An 18,095-nucleotide genomic window follows, 5' to 3' on the forward strand; every position below is an offset into this window, starting at 1 on the left:
TCTCTAATCAAGCCCTTTAGATATTCACAGAACGAATCTACAAAGTGGTCACATTAGGAAACCATTTAAAGCAGCCATAACAGTGCGAATCGTATAAGAAATGTCCGTTGTACTAAGAGAATTCTAAACAATTGTGTCATACGCTTATTATGAATTTCTCTGGCGTACTGACTTGACTAAAACTATTTACAATTTCTGTAATTATATATGGCTTACTAGATCAATGGTACCTCTATGCGGGCTGCTTTGCACGTAACGAGTAGCCTCGTGTGTTTAGATTAATTCTACAAGCCTATTTAGTCAGCCATAGCTACTCCGTAACGTAATGACACAGAAGCTATAAGAAGTTTACGTAACAAGTACTTTTGTAATGAACGTTTTTGCACAAGTAATCCCTGAAATGGACCCGACATTTCTCACAATCAACCAATCGAACGCCATAACCTAACGTGTACAGGTTAGCCAGCTGATATGCCCTTTGAATTGTTCGCTTTCGACGCCGGTTTGAGGCAAAAATTTTCATTCACTGGTTGTTATCGTGCTTGGAAAGATTATATCAACCCTCTTTTTGAAAGTAGAACCGATTCAAGTTTTCTTATTTACGATATGATGAAAGGGTAGCGATGCCTGGAATTGCCTCTGCTTTTTGTTTGCTGGTAAGTAAAAAAAATGCTGTTAGCTTCAGCATCCCAAACTATTTCATAATGATCATGGTATTATCATGTGACATGAAATTAATAGTGATTGTCGGTTGTAATTTATGGCATAAAAGCATTTTCATTAAACGCTATTTGTTTAATATTCGAGAACCAGAATCTAATGAGGCTTCCTTACCGTGTGGTACTTTTTTTATTACTTCGGTAGCTCGACGTGCCAGGGATAACTAGCATACGCCATTATGTTTGCGCGAATAAAGCGCCAGCTCAGCAATCCCGGTTTCGTTCGTACTTAAACCAAAGTAGGTTTAAGAGCTTGAAATGCTTTTCGTATTCCCGGGATTTGACCAAAGCCTAGTGAATAAAGATTAAAGCACGTTTCGCCGTGTTGAATGAGCAATTTCAGTGAAAATTATAGACTAGAAAAGCATAACTGATGTGTGTGCAAGCCTTTTTGTAAAAGCTGAAACACTTGCCTGATGGTATCGAAAAACAATCATTCACTTACTGTCACCTGTCCTGACAGGCCTAGAAAAAAGGTACGCAAACCGATTTAGTAACATCGCTTTAATAGCAATTACATTTATACGTTGTAATTTAATTCTGGTATACACGAGCATGCTACTTTACATCGCTATCACTACTATCACGACAAAACGTTTTCTGCATTACTGCGAATATAGCGTAGAATGTGAACTCAAACCCAATCTTCCAGTTAACCCATTTGTACTTATTTATTGCCGTCTGTATCCCATACCGAAACTGCAAACTAAACTATCTTCTATTAAGGCCACAATTCGAAGATTGTTACGTTTATTAGCGTGTCATCAACCGCAGAGCATGTCAACGAAACCTTAAATTCTTTGAAGCTCGCTAAAAGGTAACTGCAGCCCATATTAGGCCACCCTCAAAAAAACGTAGAGTATATGACACAAGTGAATGCCGTGTGCAGAATACAGTATCAAATCAACGGATTTATTTTACGTTAGAACAAGTTGCTGATTCCTCTGGCCCCTTTCTCTGACGATAATGCTCTGATGTGCATATTGAACCCAATTAAAGCGAATATGCTAGAAAAAAATAGAGATGTGAATCTAAGATATATTCTACCATATTTAATATTGTCCTGTAAAAAGAAAACGGTTCTTTAAATGCTTCTCACGATCTACGAGTCTATGTTTACTGCTTCAACACTAATATGTTCATCTGGACTATTTTTCCCGTGAAGCTAGAATCCCGTGCACAAATTATGATGATTATTATTGTTCTTAATACTACTATTATATTAAATAAACGTGAATAATAAATACGTGGAAATTTTTTCGCTTATCTCACGCTATCGTTGCGAAGTTGTTATGACTCGATAAGGTATCGGCACGACGAGTGTAAAGTTGAGAACGTCCAACTCTAAACTCGTCGTACTATAAGTTCAATAAACGTAAAGACATCAAAAGATTGCCTGTGTGGTGAATGGTTCTCACATTAAGTGACACATATTTCTTGTAAGTTAGAGTCGCAGATTTTGCATCTCACGAAAATTAATTACTCCAGTTTCTTTAACATCGTTAACATATATGAATGCTTAATTCACACATACTTCTCGAGGTTCAACTTCCAAACTCTACAAAAAACACATTTATTAAGATTCGTTTTTAGAGTAGCAAACAAAACAAGTTACTGTGCTGTGTAACTATATAAACCGTACAATCTACGAATGAGCGATTCCTTTTAAAATTGAACTTTCACGATAGTACGTAGACGGAAAACATCTGCCGATTCAGGAACGATTACATACTTTGATTTATTATTAATTAATATAATGAGTAGCAGAAATGTTAAAAAGCATATGGGGTAAACGAGATATTGATTGTTAGTAATGATCAAAGATTCGTCGAAGTTTACGAGTAAAGCACTTAGCGATTATATTGGAATCCTGGTGCACAACTGCATCGAAGTACGAAATTTTCTCTCATTATTGAGAATTCAGCGAAACTCCGATACGTCGCCATCGCAATCCATCTGCCACCATGGACAGTGTAAAAATTGGCTTAAAACTATGTATTGTTATCTTATGAGCATAAGTTAATAATTAAAGAAAAAAAAAAGAAACTATTTCTATTTACAGTACTTACTACACACAATACAAGCACTATATGCGTGTTCACTATTGCACGCGACAGTAGCGCAGAAAATGATGGCGGATACCGCTTCAACGTCCACAAATACCTTTTGTAGAGAAGAAAAGATATGCGAGCCTACCATAAGAGGCTTGGAGCAGCATAACCTGGCCATAAATGCCTGTATACCCGGCTCACTAATGTGGTAGTTAACCGTTCAGCTTTGTTTTCACTTCTTAAAATAATTTCTAAGCAGAATATTATTATTATTAGCCTGATCTGTTATCTCTTTCCTGCGACGTGCTTGCCTACCAGAAGTAGGAATATGTGAGGTGGGAGGTTTATGCTCCGAGTCGGGTGCAGACGTATTTCGTTTTAAAGCAACCGGCCGTCTGAAGCAATATTTAATGGCGGTAAGACCTCCCTAACATTTAGATCTACAGTTTTCTCTACCTTTCGCTGTTCGGTACTCTCTCTCTCTCTCGTTCTTTCTTTCTTTCTATATATATATATGTATATATATATATATATATATATATATATATATAAATTGCAATGGATAACAATGATACGACATCGATGTCAAACTTATTCAAATGATTTTTTCTTTCTATAAAACGAAATAAAGTTCCATCATCATATCGTTGCATTACAAATTGTAACCACTATCTCTTGTAGAAGCAGATGCCTTTCAGTTAATGTGCGTATTTAGCTTATGAAATCAGACAGCGTTTTATATATATTATTGGAGTTTTATAGTCTGTTTAACATTGTAGTACGTTCAGCCCCAATCAGAAAAATTATATCAAAAAACATCGGCATTGTAAGCATGTCACCATGTTCAAACACCCGTAAAAAAAATGTCAGAATGCAGTTCCGCTAACTACTGAGGAAAGGTAGGAAAATAGGAAAGCTAAAGCTGCATTATACGCAAACGTCTAATTCAAATATGCGGTTGGATATTGATTTTCTAAACAATTAAATTGGGAAAGTACTTTGTATAGCGTACTATATTGTTGCATCGCTATAAATTGAGCTAATTACAAGAATTAAGATTAGCAAGGGCAAACTATTTTTAACTTAAAAAGAAGGTTACGTGTGTCAAAGTGATTAAAGTAAATAAAATCATAAATTGCAATTATTACACAGACTCATCATGGAGGTGTCTACGAAGAGAAAAAAATAACCCATTTAGGGCCAACCTTTTTCCGAGAAACCCTAATTAGTCTACCTGCAGACGTTTAGACTTGGAGAGACCACATGTATGCAACGAGCGATTCATACAATATGAGTAGTGGTCTAAGGGCTTTCATAAGCCTCTAATCCCTACAGGAGCGATCTTTCTTCGAACGTACCATTACTCGACAATACCATGTCATATACTTAATTGTACTTGTTCCGCCCAACGCCTATTTCATATCTTGATTTTATTGTGTTCGTGGGGTCTGTTCGATTCCCTCCCTCGAACAAGAATCCGTTCAAGTAGTGGAACACACTGAAAGTTCAGAATTTTAATTTGCCAAATAAAATGACGAATATACTTTATAGACGAATATGAGCCGATGCGACATTACACCTAGATCATTCTTTTGAAAACGGAATGAACTCTTTGTTGCAGAATTTACAAGTGCTCACCTGCATAACTCGTGATCAATCCAAAGCAATCGACGTAATTAATTAACCACACAGGCAAAAGACCTGAGAATTTAATGAAGATGCCCTTGCACCTATATAAATATATATAGATCTACGTTAATAGGAACAATCTTTTCAAAATCTTCTTTTAAGTGCAGAGCTCCTGGGAAGCAGTCTTTCCCGGGGTAAGCTCGAGCGATCTCCGTATCTTATCCCGGAGCATGCTGCCCTTACGCTTCACTTTGGCACTAACTTCAGCAATAATCTCCATTGAACGTCGCCGCTTTTTTGCCGAAAGATTTAATGCCTGAGGACAGTTATCTGCCCCGTGGACTAAAAATGATGTCTGAATAGCCACTTCTCTATTGGGGGTTGTGGGCGTTGGTCCGACTTGGCTATCTTTTATTAGATTAAGCTGAGTATTTTTCGGAGATGCCATAGTTCGCGGCGGTTTTACAGGTCGCGGAGGTGGAAGCGGTGGCGCTGCAAACAAAGCCAAGCCTAAATCAGACTGTATACTATTTGTACCCTGTAGTACGCTTTATTGTACCGTTTTTAAACGAGGTAACATCAATCTCATTTACTGACTTTTACATTTCTTTTGGTATGTCCTGCCGTCATATATGGGTCTCTCTTTTTTTTCATTTAACAAATGCATTTTTTCCGTTCACACAAAATGTTTTTTTTTAATTTTATGTATCTTCTAATTGTACAAGAAGGTTATCGCCATTAGCATCTTATTTTGAATGGGTAAATTATTTCGTCAATTGTGACTATAGAGTCGATTGACGTTAGAACTTTAAAATTACGCTGCCAACAGAAACCTTATTACTGTACATTGTTGCTGTCATTACCGCTATGGCCTTCCTACTCACCCTGATCAGTGTTGCCTCTCTTAGGGAGTGTGTCCATTTGCATTTCGTGTTTGGCACTTTTACTGGGTAGTAGAATCTGCGATGCGTTAGGTTCACCCAAGGCGCGCAGTGAGGGTCGCATTCGGCACGCAAATCCGTAAGATCTGTCCACCTCGTCTTTTTTCAACTTGTTCGATCCAACAACAAACGTATTATTCGAATATATTCCGCTCTGGTTAAGCACCCGTGGCTGGGATCGCAGGCAGCGATCATCCGGCGGCGAGGGTACGCGACTCAAGGTGTCCCTCAAAGGAGACTCTGACTGAATTTCAGCAGCGTAAATATTCTTTAAAGTGAGACCAGAAGGCGCTTTTGAGCTGTCGATGCCATCAGAGAAGAGCAGACTTTTTCGTGCTCGACATTGGCCAGCTGAATTCGACGGCAGTCTCTGCCGTAGTTTCGCCCGATTCTCATCGACACGAGAATTTTCTCGTTTTTTGGCATCGGCGCAGTCTCTCAAGACTGAAGTTGCTTGCTGGTCAACAGCGAGGCGTAAAGCAGAAGAACGTCCAGGAAAATTCGGAGACAACAAGCCAGTTTGGCCATATTTTACCAGATCCTGCTTACTGCCTGTGGTACAGTTTTCGATTCGGGCATACAATGAGTCAGAATCGGTTGAAGCGTGCGAGTTTATGGCTAACTCGTGTCTACTGCTTTCTTTCGAACCTGAGGTACTTCCCATTTTCGATTTTCGTGGCAAAGGAACTGGTTTAGTTGGAACACACAGTTTGTCGGTAATTTCATCCTTTAGAGGACGCACTCCCGTAGAAGTAGTATGTGCTAGTATGACGTCTTTAACAGGAACATCTATACGGTCTTTTTTTGCGGGTGGGATGTAGTCTTCCTTTAGCAGATGGATCGACATCGTGTCCCTAAGCAAGCCATGGTTATCGTTTCTTCGTCGTTTTGGTGGAGAAGCTTTGAGCGGAGTATGGACGATCGGATTTCGAAGAATAGTAGGATCAATGCGAAATCTGCTCTCCTGTTTTTTTTCAGGTGTTATCAAGTTCGATGGATGAGATGAGACGCAATTCATTTTAACGCGTTTGCCCAGAGAAGAAGCAGCATTTGGCAAATCCCTAATCAAGTCTAGGGGCGCAGCAGTGTCAGGTTTCGATGGCAATGCAGTCAAATGAGTAAGTTTCGCCTTTTGCGAAGGAATATGACGATTGAGATTTGAGACAAGAACGCGTCGCCGGAGGTCATAACGAGGAAGGGAGCTTCGCCGTGCAGACGACCGACCTAAAGGAATTTAGATTATAGAAAATGTTTGAATCCAAAGTGTGGTCGTGATAATTAGATATAACGGTCTTATCTAAAAGTAATGGGTGGTGGTGAGTAAGTGGCTTAAAAGTGGTTGGATGCAGAAGTCTCTTGTAGGATTGAAGCTGTCGATTCGATCAAGAACACTTGATCGTCAACCTTTCATATCCCTATTTTTTCAAAAAGTAGCAGAAACTATAAAGATGTAACTAAATGAAAAAATATTAGTAATACATGTGAAATGAAATGAAAATCACTTGATTTTAGGAGTGAATTAAAACACATTCAAGGTGTTCTTTTTTTTTTGACGATTCAAATCCTATATGGAAATGATCAATAAGGTTAAGAGCCAGCATCTATATTTCAGTTCCAGTACGCTTGATCAAGGCTGCTTTACATTGGTAACTGCAGAAATGACTATGTAATACAAAAGTTCAAAAGTTATTTTATTTATTTCGAAGCATGTTTATCCTATAGTCACGAGTCACTGAACAAGCCCGTAATATGGAGAGTGATTATTTTCTTTCATTTACGTAGTTCTGCAATACCATTTCTCCCCTATAATACACCTTAAGATATCCACCTGTTTAAACATACCGTAATATAGTTGATTAACCTTGGGATTTTCTTCGGTATTAAATACTGCATTAAAACTACTTAATTTTTTCCTTAATGCATTTCTAGGCGGGATAATTAATATATGCGTACCAAATATCACTGTTGTATCTAATAGTCTTCAGTGAAAGCAAATAGCAAGTTATATCAACTGAGGGTCTATTAAAATTTGCGTACCCAACTGAACTCCAACGAGTCACAGAAAATCTTTTCATATTAATGTATGCATTGCAAATTTAAAAAAAAAACTTTTTATTATCAAAAATTAAACATTTATTACACATGCATTCAACTTTACAGATCAGTTCTGGGATAAGTGCTAATAACGTTTAACAATGAAGAACGTTCCGCTTAGTCAAAGCGCGCTTCGGCTAACTGCCTTTAAAACATCTGCCACTAATCGACTAAATCCATGGTAGTACTTCACTACCCACCTGTATGATGTAAAACTGACATCGTCCCGTCTGTAAGCACTTTGCGCAGCACAATAACCCTTCACAGCAACAACATAGTTGTCACGAACTAAATTCTCGATGTTTTCTTATAGGGCACTAGCGGGCATTTTGGCACAAATGCAGATGCACAATAAAAAGAACCACGAAGAAAATAAAAGCCCGGTCAACTGCCGTTTATTTAAATTTCGCCGGATCAGTAGATGATCGAGGTCGGGTAGTACATAGAAAGAAACGTCAAATAGCGCGAAGCAACTGTGTGGGATTTGATGACGCCAAGTAGGTTTGTTGATGGACAGCGTAGCGCAACGTTCCAAACGAACCGGTCGATGTTGTGCCGCTCTGAGCGAAGCGCTATACTTGGTAAAGTACGCCTCTTTGATAACTGAAGAACGTTTTTTTTTTGTTATCTGATGTGATTTCCGGTGTTTATTTGCTCGGAAAATAGCATAAGGGTGTGGCCTTATGGTTGATGCCTGCTGGCATAGTTTATGGTGCGTAGCCTGTAGATGCATGGGGCCATAAAAAGAAAATCGCGTGGAAATACTGATTTGAAAACTTGAAAGGCAAGGATCCTCTGAAAAGCTCAGAATGGATGTAGGAGAACTGCTTGACTATAAGGTTAGTTTTAAAATAAAAAACGAATCTTGAAAACTGCTGAATAAGGATCATTATTGTACTAGTAGGATATCAAGTTTCGAATAAGTGAGCCCATCGAAGCAGTTTTGCACTGCAAGTGAGGCCGTTCTGCCTGGGCCTCTGTTGTTTCGTGTAGACGCGATTTTCAAAATTTAAAACCAAAAATAATTTTCTTCAATGCAAATATGGGTTCGTGCTAGCGCCTCATTTTTTTATGATGATCAAGAATTTATTTGTTTTTTATGATAATTTCACTTCAACTCCAATTAGTAGTCGGTCTTACCGGTCAACCTATTATCGTTTTAACATAAAAGTACGCCGCTGCCCATGTCTAATTGATTGACAAACAAGAATACATATAGTTTTAAGCATTAATTATGCATGAAATTACATGTGGCTTAGCCGGACACGGAACCTCGTCGCGATGACGAAGACATAAGTCGCCCTCCGAAACGTTTCAAAGACGCCAATGGAGCATCCACATCGAGTCGAGCGCCGGAGATTAATGCAGATGACTTGCCAGATGCAGAGCTTGCGCCGGAACTAACTGTGCAATCGTTGAAAAAGCTTATTTTAAAATTCGAACGTCAGACGCTTAAGAACAGAGAGCTACGAATCAAGTTCCCCGACCAGCCTGAAAAGTAGGTTTTTAAGGACAAAGCACGGCGGATAATGTACGGCTAGGTCCAACGAACGGCAATACACCTTTCTTTATGAAGATACTTACTGAAACGTACTTTTCCGACATTGAATTATGAGCCATCAAAGGTGCATTGGTTAAGCAAGCAAACGCCCTTATTATTTATTAATACGCCCTTTTTAAAAATGCACTTAATTTACAGAAAATATCTTTGTCCGAATTAATAAAGGCTTATAATATCTTAATGGCATTATCCTGAGTCAACAATATATTATACAATGAGCGATCTATTTGTATAATTTGTTATTTTATAAATCAGAAAAGCGTATACGACATTTTTAAGTGTCAAGATTGTGAACGTCCGATCAAAATTTGGGAATAGACTAAATCTAATGTAAAACATTGAAGGATCCAAGATATCTATATGGAATTCAAAATTCAAATAATTTTATACAAACATAACCTACACACTTCATCCTAACCACTTTGCACTTTGCTGCGTTCTCTATATACAGGTTCATGGATTCGGAAATTGAATTAAATGAAGTAATACAAGAAATGCACATTGTTGCGACACATCCAGAACTTTACCCAATACTCGTCCAACACAACACTCTTGAATCTCTTCTTAGTCTTCTAGGTCATGAGAATTCCGATATTGCCATAGCTGCAGTTGACCTCCTACAGGAAATGACGGACGTTGATACCTTAAATGAGAGTGAGGTACGTATCAAACCTTAAGCATGAACTCAATGTCTCCATATTGGAGAGCCAGTTATTAGATTGATCCATCATGTACCAGCACCGAACGAGCGATCTGATAGCCTCACAGATGGAGGCTCTGTTGTCTGAGGCTTTAACTAAGCATTATTTATTTAGTGGAGTCAGCTTTATATGAAATCATGTATGTCATCGAAATAGCAAAACCAGCAAGGCAAATTCTGTGCTATTCTTTTTTGTTGCTCTATTGAGACACATATGTCGGATCTATACACACGTTGAAGGAGTCGAATATCGTCTTATATATCACCGTAACTTTTTATAATGAGTCCTTGATCTGTATGGCCCGACGCTATGTACCTAGTAAAAGAAAATTAGATTTCAACCAAATATTACCAGATATCTTATGCAGTGAGTTATATATTATAGGTTTTTTTTTTGTATTTGATCATGCCTGAGGTATTGTATATGTCGCTGGCGTGGCGTGAGCCAGCTACTCCTCCCTGTTATCGCGAGGCCTGTATTATCATATTAGTCAGCCTCAAGCTAACGCGCTGACCTTGGTACTTGCCTACGTTTCATAGGAGGGCGCACTTGCCCTCGTAGACTCACTGATCGAGAAAAGAGTGGCGTTCCAGTTGGTAGAGAACATGCAGCGCCTTAACGAGACAATTAAAGAGGAAGCTGATGGGGTTCATCATTCATTGGCTGTTATTGAGCACATCGCTGAATTCCGGCCAGAGTACGCAGCTTCCGCTGCCCAAGAGGGCTTAATGGCGTTTCTTCTACGGCGTCTTCGTGCCAAAATGCCTTTTGATGCAAACAAGTTATACGCTTCTGAAATCTTAGCCATCTTACTTCAAAACTGCGAACCTAATCGGAAAATGCTTGGCGAAATTGAAGGAATCGACATTCTGCTACAACAGCTGTCGGTATGTAGCTTTTTAATAACTTAACTGGAATATTATGTAAATACTGTACTACTTCCTCTACAACAAAACTAACAGTTGCCCCGTTAAAATGCAGTGATACCATGTTTGCCTATTGGACTTAAGGAGACATGGTGGTGCAGACTCAAATCCTTACGTAAATACACATAATTTCCTGCTGGGAAGTGCCAACCTTCTAAAGCTATGTCTGTGGGTTCAAGTACCGGAAGCCTCTATTGGGACAACATAGGCATAAATTACTTTTTTTTTTTAATATGGCAGCTAAAGGGCTCATATCAGGCCTTACATGCAGATAACTCAACCCGACCGTGAAAACTTTGGTAAGTCCCATTCAGCCATTTTTTAAAGCAGTAGAATTTATTATTACATTGGTCTTTTTCCGTATATTGTTGCAGCATTTTCGACGTCACGATCCTAGCAATTCCGAGGAGTTCGAAATGATGGAAAATCTTTTTGATGTACTATGCTCGGCTTTACTTCTGCCAGCTAATCGCGACCGTTTCTTAAAAGTGAGGTTCAACGACAAAAGCAAATATTGTTATATTCGCAACTCTACAACGGTAGAACGCGAGGCATCACCTAATTTGCTTTGAAATGAGTATACGATCTACCAAGTTAGCCATGTAGGAAAAATGTCTGGCTGCTCAAAATATATCTATTCTTCGTAAAACTTGATATTGTGAATTTCGAACCCGTACTAAATTGACTGCCTTTATTATTGAATGCGTGATTGGATCTTTTAAAATAACTGTACTATAGTGAACATTTTAGTGAACATAACCCATGTTGATATTACTACGTACTTCAGAGCGAGGGGCTGCAATTGATGAATCTGCTACTAAAGGAAAAACGCCAGTCGAGGTGCGGCGCCCTTAAAACCCTTGAATACGCCCTTCAGGGTCCGGAAGGCACTGAGAACTGTAACAAGTTTGTCGACATCCTTGGTCTTCGAGTGCTCTTTCCACTATTGATGCATACGCCAAAAAAGAAAAAGAGCAGAAGTTACACTCCAGAAGAGCACGAAGGTATGCATCAGTCTAGAAGTTTCTCGAAGTCACGATAAGTCCACGATAGAGAGTGATTCGAAAATATGTCGATGTATTCATGACGTCTAGTACGAAGCATAATAGTAATAATGGAGCATTAACTTCCATCAAAATATCGATGTAGGTCTAAAATCATAGCGCTATGGTGTAATGTCGTGGAATAAAATAGGCAACGTTTGAAAAATGTAGAGCATCGTAATACACTACGATAAACAAAAAAACCTTTAATTGATCTTGTTGTTTTTGCAGAGCACGTTATATCCATCATCTGTTCACTTCTAAAGAACTGCAGATCGGCACAACATGAGAGATTGCTAAATAAATTTATCGAGAACGAACATGAAAAGGTGGACCGAATAATGGAACTACACTTTAAATATTCTGACAAGGTCCGACAAGCTGAGCGCGAGATTGAAATCGAGTATATGGACGTAAGTCGTCGATATTATTATATGCTACCTTTAAAAATGATCAGAATCTACTTTCCTGTGGTAAGTTTGTAAAGAATAACTTCAGCAATATAAACAAGCAAATGATTTACTATATTTATGGGGCATCCTTAGCAGAAACTTAAGCTGAGCTAGCTAAATGCATGTTGCTATAATCTTATTCTTTATTGCTTGTGACTCAGTCGGAAGAGTACAGCGCTGAAGACATCTATCTGAAAAAGCTCGAGCGTGGCCTCTACACACTGCAGTTGATAGATTACGTCATCGTGGATATTAGTGCTGCGGGACCGGAGTCCGTTAAGAAGAAAGTGTTGCAGGTTCTCAACATGCGTGGCGGCAGCGTCAGCCAGGTTCGACAGATTATGCGAGGTTCGTTAAAATAAGGTTCCACTGAAATAGCGATATTATTTATAAATGATTCAAACAGTCTTGTGCTAAAATTACAAAATCGAACGAAGCAAGTTGTGTGTAGGTGGGTGTTGATGATGAGAGTTGAGTGCATTTAGTTTCTAAATCCCTATTAATTTATGAATAATCATATACCGTTAAGGCCCACCTGTTTGAAAGCCTATTTTAATCTTCGTACTATTGCAAGCATTAGCGGTAGTATATACCAAAAGACCTACGTATTCTAGGTTGTGGTTTTAGCTATTTTTTTAATTTTGCTTTGTATTGCATGTGCTCGCAGAATACGCTGGAAACCTTGGTGACGGCAGCGAAAACTCGTCAAAGGCCGAACACGATAGGATTATGCAGCTAATCGACCGATTCTAGGCTTCCAAGATAATAATTATTCTCGTATTCATTCCACCGACAACGGGATAGCTATATTAAATTTTCGCTAAATTTTAGCTTCCATTATAATCGTAGAAACGGGTCGGAAACTGTTCGCTTTGTGTATAAGTCTGTAAATAATAATAACAATAACACTCAATACGTGTTTTTTGTATCTACTGACCTTGTAGTGTCGTTCCTTTTTATTGTTTGTCACCGCTTGTATGGAAAACCTACATTTTTTGTAAGAACCATGAGAATGATTTAAAATGTAACTTCTAATCACATCGACTCATTTATTTGACGAAAAGTACGTGATACTTTTCAAGAAAATAACTTGTCACTTATAACTGCTGCTTGACCTTTCCCTCCATTTCTTCTAGTGGCGTGCCTTCCGTTGCACCTAGCAAAGATTTAACAAGTTTACGTCTAACCGACATTCGCTACTATAAACCCTGTTCATTCAGCCTGACTTCAACGACTACCGTGACTGTGGGCTGTTTGAGGGACAGGAATAGTTTGCTGTTCCTGGCTCATAGCCAGTCTATGATTGACCTTGTGTACCCTGCAACTTGCTGATTTAAGTTTATTCTATTTCCTACATTATATGGGATAATGGGCACAATGGAGCAACAGAGAGCTCAAAATATCCTCCACTAAAACGTTTTGACTGCTACATACGTATATCTTGGAAAGAATCATATTTCCCGCGTGAGATATCTCGCATATAACCGTTTGTTAGGGTATAACATTGTCATGTTTATTGTAATCGCCATAGTACCTGCCATGAACTCTTTATGGGTTCCTCCAGATGTAAACGAAAAAGTATACTTTCGATTGATTGATGAATGCCGTATTCTTTACGTAGATAAAGACGAAATATAGTTTGCTACTGTAAAGTCTCCAATAATTTCTCTTTATCGGTAATCGGAGCTTGGCACGTAAAATCTTTACAGACATACGCTGTGGTCTGACCATCGACACACGCGAAAGAACCACCCAAATCAATCAAAGAGTTCGGGTGCGATCGCAGGACAACCATAAACGGATGAACAACGCGATCGCATACTGCTTTCATCGACGATACGTCTCCCTTTGGTGAGCTGAGGACGACTTTCGTTGGCGGGCTTGAGTGTCGGAGCACGGAGTTGACCATCTCAGGTAGAGCGATCGGTATTTTCGAGAGACGTTCGGCAAATAGCTTAATCAACTTCGACGCTTTCGTGCGGTACTCGTCTTTATTAAAGATTGTCTCAAGCCGAACGAGGTTCGAGATAGCTACTGAATTCGCACTCGGCTCAGCGCCGTCTTGATCATCTTTTACCTTGAAGATTATATCTTTTGTAAAGCTTGATGAAAGATAGTAACCACCGTCTTCGACATCCCAGAACAATCTGTCCTGCGTTTCTTGAAGATCACGAGCTAATATCAGAAGGGTTTCGTCCATTGTCGAATCGTAGAGGTCGAGTAAACCTTGGATAAGGAATGCGTAGTCATCGAGTACACCTTGGATCGGCCTGTTTAGTTGCCTAACCTGGGCACAGTCGCCTTCACCCTCTGTATAAACACTTCGCAGAAGCGTATTATTATGTTTCTTGTACAAGTACTTTCGTATGAAATCCACAGCCACTAGCGACCGTTCAGCATAGTCCGGTCTATCCAGACATCGCGCAGCCTTCGCCATCCCGCTGATCATAAGACCGTTCCACGCAGTGACAATTTTGTTATCAAGGTGCGGTCGGGGACGGTTCTGTAAGCGTCGCTTAAATAATTTCCTCTTGGCAGATTCTATCGTGTTTCTCACATCTGTCTCAGACATGTTGTTTATGTGAGCAAAGGACGCAATGTTGGTTCGGGTTATCAGTACATTCTGGTTGAGCAGCTCTCCGTGCGGATCCATCTGGGGGTCGACGTTGCCATGCTCATCAATACTGTAATACTCACAAAAAACTTTAGCCTCTGTTTCAGAGAGCACTTCGTGAATTTCCGACCATGTCCAGACATAAAAGGCACCTTCCTTTTTGTGGCTGACACCGCCTTCATTTTTAGATTTCGTTGTTTCTCTGCCTTTAGCATCGTCGAATGTCCCAAAACTGTCGGCATCTTCAGCGCTGTAAAATCCTCCTTCGGGATGCGACAGGTCCCGGTTAACGTAATCTAAAGCCATAAAAGTTAAAATGACGTTATTGATAGACGTAACATTTTAATTGTTTACAATATTACACTATTACCAATATTCAGTTTTAGAAAGTTATTATTTCAGCCTGAAGTTTTTTACAAAAATTTACAAGCTTTTTTCTCAGTTATTACTATTTAATGTAGCTCAATTGAAACATACACTAAAGGTCACCAATAAGCCTACCGCCAATGCTCTCTGCAACCTCCCGAAAGATGGCCGAGTTTTCCTGATCCATAGTGACCCTCGTAGCTAGTGCGTAGAGGCACAGTAGCTGTGCTTGATCGTAAAGCATTTTCTCAAAGTGGGGTACATGCCATTCCGAGTCGACCGAGTATCGATGAAATCCTCCGGCAAGGTGGTCATGAATTCCTCCCCGTGCCATAGCAAGTAATTGCTTCTCTACAATATTAAACGCTTTTAAGTCGCCTTTCGACATATGCAATGTGAGAAGAAAGTTCGCATTAACGCACTGGGGAAACTTAGGTGACCGTCCAAAACCACAATGCGTGAAGTCAAAATGATTTTCAAGCATGTCAAGGCATCGTGCAATCGTGTCTGCTGGATTGAATTGTTCGGCTACCTCTTCATCAAGACGAATATCAGCGGCCCTTGCCAACAACCCAGTTATGCGCTCGGAGTCCTGCAGCATCTTCTCGTTACTTGATGATTTCCACCTTTTGCCAAAGGCAAGAAAGAAAAAAGAGCAAAAAACACCAGGCCTTTGTTAAGTGACAATACAAATTAAATTGATCCACTTATACACTTCAGTTATAAGTTATCATTACCTTTCATGGCTTTCATTGACACTTGCTAGTATAAAACGAGCTTTGAAATCAGTCTATGGACTGATTTCTCATGAATGAACTTTACCTAAGACTATTACTTTGATAGTATAATATATGTTCGATTTTAGTCCGTAAACCGACTCTTCAAAAAATTTCACTTATGAATCGGCCACCATTTTGCAGGTTTTGAAGATTAAAGCGGGAACTTAAACAGGTTTTACTACACAGCGTCGCTCGTCGTTACATCGACACTAACGAACTTACTTTTTATGTAGTGTACGGAGAACCGTTTTGAAACCAGGCGCGCCGAAAGGATTGTCATCTGGTGGAAAGTAAGTTCCTCCAAGAACAGGTTTAAGTTGTGGTGTGAGCCATATTGAAAGTGGCCATCCTCCGCCGCCGGAGGTAACCTGAACATAAGTCATGTAAATCTTATCGATGTCCGGACGTTCCTCTCGGTCCACTTTGATCGATATGAAGTGATCGTTCAGCAAGCGAGCGACTGAAAATTGCCATATCCCAAATCGAAAAGCATGAACATTTTGAAAGAACGGCATCACGTTTAAATATGATAACTAATGTAACCTACGTGATGTTCCATATCTATTCTATTGTTAAATAAAATGTCTTTGTTAAGTGAGAAATGTTCCACTCCAATAAAATATTTTGCAATTCGAGTACGGCGTCAAGAACACCTTTCATTCCATTGTTTCAGTCTTCCGTTATCATAGCCATGCTATGTAATAGAATGCAGGACTTATATGAATTTCGTAAGCAGTTTTAACAATACTTCATTTTACTGTTAAATGCGTCATACGCGGATAATATAGAACAACGCGCTTCTGCCTCACTAATTTAAAATGCTAGTTTTTGGCGATGACCGAAATATACAACGGATGCTTAATTCACTTGACATTCTCTGTGATATAGCTGACTGACACAAGATTCATTCTAGAAATATGGTCAACTAATCATGTAAGGTATAAGCTTGTTATGCAGCTCACAATACAAAATAAAGCAATCGGAATTGCATTTAAAATTATAAATTCATACCTTCTTCATTTTCAAAGCTTTCTCTTTCCATAACGTGACACCAATGGCATGTCGAATATCCGATTGAGAGGAATATAAGTTTATTATCTCTTCGCGCGGCCTCAAACGCCTCATCCCCCCATGGGTACCATGCAACAGGATTCGTAGCATGCTGTAATAAATAAGGACTGCGCTCATTGCCCAGTCGGTTAAGACATGAACTGGCATCGCGATTAGAGCTACTTGTTCCAGAGCAATTCCGAGCCATCTTGAACAAAAGCGCTGGAGAGGCTCGCCACTGTGCACCAAGTCGCGTGAACATCAGAGTTCTCACAGAACTCAAGCACGAAATAATGGCACCGACGGCTGTACTTGATCCAGCCGAACCACTGTGTACGAAAAGATCAGATACATACACAGGCATACACACGCACACATTCAACACGTTGATCAATTTATCCTCAACCGATTTTGTTTACAAGTACAGCTCTCAGCCAGTAGTTATTTTTCGCTGAAAGAAAGCTCTATAATTTGTTTAACAGTCAGTCATAGGATAGCTGTAGCAATTACACAGAGGTGTACAATGCCATCGCCATAAAACCATGCAGCAAGATACACTTCACCCAGAGTCAGCTGATCGTCACATTGGGTTTTCCAAGACGGCTGCCCGTTGCGGATGTATTGAGAGAAGCAAACCTTGGCACAATCTTTCTCTAAAGGCCTGCGTTGTTTTCACGTATTTTATACTGCTGCAACTGTAATTCTGCAAACGCAAAAATAGCAGTTTTTTCTCTCACATACTGCACCAACAACGACTGAATCTGTAGTTCACTGTTTCAGGGGGACTTCGCAGCTGAAACGTTTCGCAACGCGCAAAAAAAAGACGTTGGTTAGAGGTACGACACTGACAGCACGTTACGTTTGCCTGTACAAAACGTGCGTAAACTTGCTTCGAACAGATCACACACAGCGAAGCAGCATAAGCGGAAATGTTCAATTGGAGCACTTTGTAGCTGGTAGCTAACTTTATGTCTTTTTAATGAAGGTCAAAATGCAGCTGTTTTCAAGTGGTTAAAGCATAACTACTAAGTTAATGCACGTTTTCTTAGGTGTCCACTCTGGACATAATCCGCGCACATCTCACAATGCGGCGCACGTGCACTTAAAATGGGTGCGTGTCTGGTATTGTCTATATTTGATGTCAGCCGATGTTCGCCACCTTAGGCCGT

The 18,095-nt window shown here is 39.6% G+C and overlaps 3 protein-coding genes across 5 annotated transcripts; 1 reads left to right on the top strand and 2 right to left on the bottom strand.

The window, feature by feature from the left end:
* Window positions 1–2,432: 2,432 nt before the first annotated feature.
* Window positions 2,433–7,887, bottom strand: LOC111269832 (uncharacterized). 2 transcript variants are annotated; one of them, XR_002685958.2, is made up of 4 exons: window positions 7,635–7,887; window positions 5,284–6,564; window positions 4,409–4,891; window positions 2,433–4,268 (listed from the first exon to the last, which is right to left on the bottom strand). XR_002685958.2 is itself a non-coding variant. In XM_022849688.2 (3 exons), exons 1-3 carry the CDS (start codon window positions 7,654–7,656, stop codon window positions 4,557–4,559), a joined length of 1,638 nt encoding a protein of 545 aa, XP_022705423.1. In that variant the 5' UTR covers window positions 7,657–7,887; the 3' UTR covers window positions 2,433–4,556. The 2 variants fall into 2 exon arrangements, 1 of the variants encoding a protein (XP_022705423.1); XM_022849688.2 differs by having other exon boundaries at window positions 2,433–4,891.
* Window positions 7,888–7,921: 34 nt separating this feature from the next.
* LOC111269831 (beta-catenin-like protein 1) lies at window positions 7,922–13,053 on the top strand. Of its 2 annotated transcripts, none has more exons than XM_022849686.1 (9): window positions 7,922–8,015; window positions 8,694–8,932; window positions 9,447–9,654; window positions 10,236–10,583; window positions 10,997–11,110; window positions 11,410–11,626; window positions 11,897–12,078; window positions 12,279–12,465; window positions 12,785–13,053. In XM_022849686.1, exons 1-9 carry the CDS (start codon window positions 7,944–7,946, stop codon window positions 12,868–12,870), a joined length of 1,653 nt encoding a protein of 550 aa, XP_022705421.1. In that variant the 5' UTR covers window positions 7,922–7,943; the 3' UTR covers window positions 12,871–13,053. The 2 variants fall into 2 exon arrangements, with proteins under 2 accessions (XP_022705421.1, XP_022705422.1); XM_022849687.2 differs by lacking the exon at window positions 7,922–8,015 and adding an exon at window positions 8,026–8,273.
* An 80-nt stretch (window positions 13,054–13,133) lies between these two features.
* Window positions 13,134–17,998, bottom strand: LOC111269830 (uncharacterized protein B0495.5). The gene is made up of 4 exons (XM_022849685.2): window positions 16,888–17,998; window positions 16,099–16,336; window positions 15,233–15,723; window positions 13,134–15,027 (listed from the first exon to the last, which is right to left on the bottom strand). The coding sequence occupies exons 1-4, from the start codon at window positions 17,288–17,290 to the stop codon at window positions 13,760–13,762; spliced, it is 2,400 nt and encodes a 799-aa protein (XP_022705420.1). The 5' UTR covers window positions 17,291–17,998; the 3' UTR covers window positions 13,134–13,759.
* Window positions 17,999–18,095: the final 97 nt, after the last annotated feature.

The sequence above is a fragment of the Varroa jacobsoni genome, unplaced genomic scaffold (assembly GCF_002532875.2).
Source record: "Varroa jacobsoni isolate VJ856 unplaced genomic scaffold, vjacob_1.0 scaffold_1419, whole genome shotgun sequence".
NCBI lineage: Eukaryota > Metazoa > Arthropoda > Arachnida > Mesostigmata > Varroidae > Varroa > Varroa jacobsoni.

Bases quoted from the DNA above. Each gene is read 5' to 3' on its own strand.
- LOC111269832 (XM_022849688.2), bottom strand. From the start codon at position 7,656: ATGTCAGTTTTACATCATACAG. The intron at 6,565-7,634 runs GTGGGTAGTGAA...AAATTCCTTTAG, and splicing joins GTCAGTTTTACATCATACAG to GTCGGTCGTCTGCACGGCGA. The intron at 4,892-5,283 runs GTGAGTAGGAAG...CTTTGTTTGCAG, and splicing joins GAGAGGCAACACTGATCAGG to CGCCACCGCTTCCACCTCCG.
- LOC111269831 (XM_022849686.1), top strand. From the start codon at position 7,944: ATGGACAGCGTAGCGCAACGTTCCAAACGAACCGGTCGATGTTGTGCC. The intron at 8,016-8,693 runs GTAAAGTACGCC...CATGTGGCTTAG, and splicing joins TGAGCGAAGCGCTATACTTG to CCGGACACGGAACCTCGTCG. The intron at 10,584-10,996 runs GTATGTAGCTTT...ATATTGTTGCAG, and splicing joins TTCTGCTACAACAGCTGTCG to CATTTTCGACGTCACGATCC.
- LOC111269830 (XM_022849685.2), bottom strand. From the start codon at position 17,290: ATGCCTGTGTATGTATCTGATCTTTTCGTACACAGTGGTTCGGCTGGA. The intron at 16,337-16,887 runs GTATGAATTTAT...GGCAATTTTCAG, and splicing joins AAGCTTTGAAAATGAAGAAG to TCGCTCGCTTGCTGAACGAT. The intron at 15,724-16,098 runs GTAAGTTCGTTA...CTTTGGCAAAAG, and splicing joins CTCCGTACACTACATAAAAA to GTGGAAATCATCAAGTAACG.